We start from the raw sequence: 5,872 nt of genomic DNA on the forward strand, positions 1-5,872 counted from the left end.
TTAGTAGGGCTTCATCTCACTCACTCCTTGTGGCCAACAGGAAGACCAGACATTATAAAAGAAAGGGGAAATAAGATGGGTGGGCGGGCAGGTAAACCATATTTAATGAGGGGGAACCCCTACACTCATACTCACACTCATATGAAGTAATACAAAATGAAGTGAGCAGAACCAGAATAATGTATGCAGAGACAGCAATATTATCATATTTATCCTATCCTATCAGATCATCATTTTCACAGTAAGTTGTGAAAGACTTAGCAACCCTGATCAATATAATAATCCACAACAATTTCAAAGAGCTCGTGATGAAAAATATTATCCTCTTCCAGACGGAGAATTGATAAACTCCAAGTGCCCATTTTAATTGTACAGCTGGTGCAGTTTAAAGGAAGGAGCTGTGAAGTAGTCAGGTTCCACCTAGGTGCTCCCCCAGATATCTCCCCCAGAGGGATTTTTTATTAAACTAATCCATCCAGTGCCTGCTGAGTTGCTTCAGCTCAAGTTGGGCTGCTTCTTCACAGGTCACTGATGGTCATGGCCTTAGGAGCTTCAATTTGAGGCCAGATTCCCCCCTCCCCATTCCAGGAAGTTTGGGATCTGACTTAGGCCAGTCACTGAGGACCATGGGGGCTCAGAAGAAGTAGCAATTTAATTGAATTTAAATGTGGGTAAAGAGCAGATGCTTTAGAAGCCTGAGAACAATTCAGGGCTAAGCATGCACTATTGATAACTGTTTTGATATCTGTATTGATAAATAGCTATCAATACCATTTGTATTGATAACTGGTTATCTATCGGCTCAAATGGCATAGCTAGCTAGTAGGAAGGACTATACTTCTAGAAGTCAATGTTGGATTCAGACCGAGACCCAAGGTTTAAATCTCACTGTCTAGCCTGCTGGGGACTTTGGTGGAGTTGGACTTTCAAGTTGGACTTTTAGAAAGGGTGGACTTGGTGGTTTTTCCTCCAAGAGGAAAGAAGGCATTCGTAGGCTTCCTAGACACTCTGGGAAGAACCCCTTATTTCATCTTTGATGGTTTGTTTTATTTTTTTAGTCCCCAGTATGAAAAGACTTCCCCTTTCCCCTGTTCTTCCCTGTTCCCTAGTAGGAATGAGTCACCACCCTCCACCCAGTCTTCCCTTGCCACGAGAAAAAACCACACCAAACAACAAAGAAATTGATTTGCAGATAACAGACTTTATTTTGCACCATAACCTGGCGCAAGATGGGAGAGCAAGCGATCCAAGGCTCCTTAAAAATTTACTATAGACACATTGCAAGATACACAGGTGGAGATAGCAGGGGAAGAAGGGCTTATTGAGAGTTCTAAACATCCATTCTTGCACTCTCCTCCATCCCTTCCTGGCTCCCACAGTCACATCCTGTAAATACCCCAATTCCCACCCCTCCTCCCCAGTGGGATCCTAATACTTTCTTGGGGAGTGTCAGTGTGGGGGGGGTAGCTCCTTCTGAACCTCGAGGGTGGGATGGGCCTTGGGCTTCTAAAACGATCACCCCGCTTCTCTTTGCCAGGAAGGAGAGGATCTTCCAAAGTACATTGCAAACTCTACAAAGATGGGGAGTTAGGGGAGCCAGCCATCTCTGGAATGACAACTAAACGACGCAAAAGTCTTTTTTGCCCTTTCTTTCAGTTCTTCCATGACGTTATACCCTTCTTGAGAGGGAGGAAGCAAGCCTGCAAACCTCCCCAGGTAACTTGCTTTTGCAGAACTCAAGACTTCTCCCAGCCGGGAGCTCTCATGCTTGCTGGTGCTGAAACAGCGCTCCAGAGGTGCTGAGGGGGCAGAATGCCCATTTGGAATTGGGGAAGGCAAGTGGGGAATAGGAACTGAGGGGGAGGGAGAGAGAGAGGGGGGGCAGCAAGGGAGAAGCATCCCCCATTTCCAGTTGAGGAACCCAACCCTCATTTTCCCCAGGGGATCCTGTTCTTTCCCTCTTCCAAGCCTAGGGTTCCTTGGAAGGTTGAGGGGACACTTCGGCAAGCCCCCCCGCCTCGAGTTGAAGAATCTGGGGCTAGTGCTCCTACTTCCACCGACACAGGCACAGACACGCACAAACACGCACAAATGCGCACAGAGAAGCCAGCGTGAAACCGCTCGAGTTGGAGCGGGTAAAAGCATGGAGCTGCGTTGGGGGGGGGAGACCTTGCACCCCGGGAGGGAGGCAGCAAGGTAAGGGGGCGAAAGGCCAGAGACTGATGTCATCACGAAGGGGCAGCTGTAGCCCAGAAGGGTGTCTCACTCCACTTCTCCCCACTTTCCTCTGCGCTTCCGCAGACCCTCTGCCTTTGGGGTTCCTCGCCCCCCCCTCTGTCCCGGGACCTCTCAGCCGAGAAGCCCTGACCTCATCCCTTCCTCCTCCTCCTCCACCCCCTCGACACTCCTCAGCCTCTCCTCCCGGACCTTCGCCCCACTCCTTTGCCCTGAGCCTCACACGTGGCCGATGGCGGCCCGAAGGCGAGTGAGGAGGGGGCGCAGGTAGGTGGTATAGGCAACCGACAGAGACCGCTGGATCTCGGGGTTGCGGAAGCCGTAGACCACCGGGTTAACGGCCGAGTGGCAGGCGGCTGGCAGCGCCAAGTAGTAGGTGTAGACCTGGGGGTAGGAAGGGTCGGCTACCAGGGCGTAGATGGCCAAGGGCACCCAGCAGAAGGCGAAGGTGGCCAGGATCAGCGAGAGGGTGGACACGCCCTTGCGGGTGCCGGCCACCAGGCAGAAGATGGACTGCATGGGAGAGCCCGCGTGGTTGACGATGTGGCGCTGGACGGCGATCTGCTGCGCGTGGCGGAAGGCGACCCGGCAGATCTGCAGGTAGAGATGGAGGATAAAAGAGAAGAGGAACAGGTAGGACACGGACAGCCCGGCCGCCTGATCTTTGGTCAGGGGCTTCAGGACGCTGCAGGTGTCCGGGTCGTCCAGGCAGTGCCAGCCTAGAGGGGGAAGAGAGCCGAGGCCGAGACAGGTGAGCCAGAGAGCCGCCAGGAAGCCGCAGGTGAAGGGCAGGGTGCGTTCGGCCTGGTACGTGAGAGCGCTGTACAAGGACAGGTAGCGGTCCACCGTGATGGCCAGCAGACTGCAAGCGGAGGCCGAAAAGGCGGTCAGCAGGACGCCGGCCAAACCCAGCACCGCCGCGTCGCTCACCGGATCCATCACGCTTCTCACCACGAAGTTGGCCACCAGGCCGGCGCCGGCCAGGAAGTCGGCCAGGGCGAGGCTCCCTATAAGCAGAAAAGTGGGAGCCCGAAGGCTGCGGGTGCAGCAGAGCACGGCCAGCAACAGGGCGTTCTGGCAGGCCACCACCGAGCCCGCTGCGCACAGCGCGATGTCCCAGGGGCTCACCCCCTCCCCGCTCCCCAGACTCCGGCCACGGCCCACCGGCCACGAGCCGTTGGGGGGCCAGGGGCTGCTCTCGGTAGGGGGGGGAGGGGAGGTTTCCTCGGCGGTGGTGGAGCTGGTGCCCGGCCCGGGGCTGGGGCCGGAGGAAGCCGAGGCGTGGAGCAAGAGCGCCAGAGGCGACTGGAGAGGCGTCTGCGTCGGAGAGGGGACCATTTCTGCGGAAAGGGAAAAAACAAAAAGAGGGATCAGGCGCTGAGACCGAGGGCGGGGCACGGGACAGAGCCGAGAGGCTCCCGGACTTGGGGAATTGGAGGCGGGAAGAGACAATGAGGCAGATAACGGGGAGCCCGCGGCCGAGGGCCCCACCCACGATCCTCGGGGGCGCCACCGTTGGACGGGCGGAGAGGAGCCGTCCGTGTCGGGTGGTCGAAGTCGAACACCCAAACCCGCCAGTGTCTCTATAAGCCCCCCGACCTGAACCCCCTGCGCTTTCTAAGTCCCGGGTTGTCCGTTGGCCTCCTTGCGCCCCAGCTTTCTCCCTCGAGCTTTCTCTGTGCCTTCGAGTGCTATCTGTCCCTCTCTCTAAGATGTGTCTGTCTGGCCACTCCTCGTCGTGGCTCGGGCTTTCTCGCCCTTCCTCTTACCCTGTCAATTTCTAAGTCCCGAGGTGGGAATCCGCCCTTTCACCTGTCTGCATCCGTTAGGTGGCTTTGGGTGTGTCTGGCCCCCACAATGGTCAAGGGCTCCCTTCTTTCTCTACGTCCCTAGTCTGGGAATCCCAGGGGCTCTTTCTGGCTGGATTCCTAGATTCTGGTGCTCAGGGGCTAGCTTCCCCTCGGAGCCGCGCCTCTAGTGCGCGGCCTCGGGAGGTCACTTGGTTTCAGGGGTTCTGGGGGCGGCGGCGGCGGCGGCGGAGGGTGTGTATGCGTGTTGCGCGCGCGCCCGTGTATGTTTGGTGCAACATTTCCCCGGACAGCGCTGCAGCCGCCGCAAAGACAGCCAGCTCGGGTGCTGCGCTCTGCGCCGAGCCGAGCTGGGCTCCCTTTTCCCCCCCCCGGGCGGACTCGGGGAGCTCAGCCCAGCCTGCCCACAGCGCTCTGCCCTTGGCTCGGTGGCAACCTGTGGCTAAGGTGCCTCAGGACTCGCGGAGGAGGCAAGCGTTCTCCAGCCACCCATAGCTGTGCCTTGAGGGGAAAAAAACAAAGATCGTGCCCTCCCGTCTTCGCCCCAGCCTCAACCCCAGCCTCCGCCCAGCCCCGATCGGGACCATGGACAGAGGCGCCCCTACTCATCCCAGACCCAAGGCTCCCGCATGCCGCGCCCCTGCCTCTCACGTCCCGCGCCCTCCACTCCGTTTTCCGTTCCCGGCCACCCCTCTCCCTGCCCATCCCGCTCCTCGCTGGGTCTGGAGTCATGCGATGCCCCTCTCTTACTCAGGCCAACGGGTTGGCCGCTGATCCGTCCCGCGATCAAGGCTCGGCCGCGCCTTTGAAGACTGCTGTTCCTTTCTCCTCCTCCGACCGGTCTGGATCTGGAGTCTCACTCCTGGTTGAGGCGGCTAATAAAGCTCTGCTACTGACTCTCGCTTAATATTCTTCCCCTATTGGGTCTGCTGATAAAGCTCGCTGCTGACGTCAAAATGTTCTCTTATATTCATGATGGGCTCTAAAGCTTGCGAAGGAGAGGAGGTGGGAGCAGAACAGCAGGGAGGCGCTTGCTCATCCCCCCTCCCCTCTGCAGCCCCTTGACAAAGCAGCACCCCCTTCTTCTCTTTCAACCGCTGCACGTCCTCAGCCCTCCCCACTCGCTCCAGGGACTCTTGAATTCTGCTGGGGAGGGAGGGAGAATGGAGTGCAAAGGGGGGGGGGGAAGCTGGGTTGGGAGGCCGGCAACCTGATTTGGAATCTGCTTTGCTCCTTTCCTCATGAAGCGCCATGGATTGGGGGAATGCGCTTTGCATTGGGTCTACATTCTGCTCTGCTACTGGGGGATTTTAGCCTGATCACCACTCTTCTCGGGGCCTCATTTTCCTCATCCTTCCAGTGAGGAGGCTGGCCTCTAAAATACCTTGCAGTTCGAAATCTCTGATCTCGCAATCGCCCAAGTCCTCCGAGGAGGCTGGTTAGGTTCACCAAGATGTACCCTTCAAAGTGGGTAGAATCCAGCAAAGAGCTGGTCCATGGTACCTTGGAAGGATCTGCTAAGCAGAGCCAGGAGCAGTGGCTGGTGGAGATGACTCAGAGTCATCTTGAAGGGGGGACTCTTTTAGTCATATCTATGGAGATTTAGAATTGTTATATTTGAGCAGCATTCCAAAATTTCCCAGAGACCCCTGGAAGGAGGATGAGCCAAAGAGAGAGTGAGGTTTTCAGGGTTTTTGTTTTAGGATTGTTATCTTAGTCATGTCCGATTCTGAAAAAACCCTGTTTGGGGTTTTCTTGGAAAAGATACTGGAGTGGCTTGCTATTTCCTTCTCCAGTTTATTTTACAGATGAGGAAACTGAGGCAGACA

At 56.4% G+C, this 5,872-nt stretch overlaps 1 protein-coding gene across 1 annotated transcript; it reads right to left on the reverse strand.

The window, feature by feature from the left end:
- Positions 1–1,193: 1,193 nt before the first annotated feature.
- Positions 1,194–3,573, reverse strand: LOC116420233 (G-protein coupled receptor 12-like). The gene has a single exon (XM_031944584.1). It carries the CDS (start codon positions 3,571–3,573, stop codon positions 2,455–2,457), a length of 1,119 nt encoding a protein of 372 aa, XP_031800444.1. The 3' UTR covers positions 1,194–2,454.
- Between the last annotated feature and the right edge of the window lie 2,299 nt (positions 3,574–5,872).

The sequence above is a fragment of the Sarcophilus harrisii genome, chromosome X (genome assembly GCF_902635505.1).
Source record: "Sarcophilus harrisii chromosome X, mSarHar1.11, whole genome shotgun sequence".
Taxonomy (NCBI): Eukaryota; Metazoa; Chordata; class Mammalia; order Dasyuromorphia; family Dasyuridae; genus Sarcophilus; species Sarcophilus harrisii.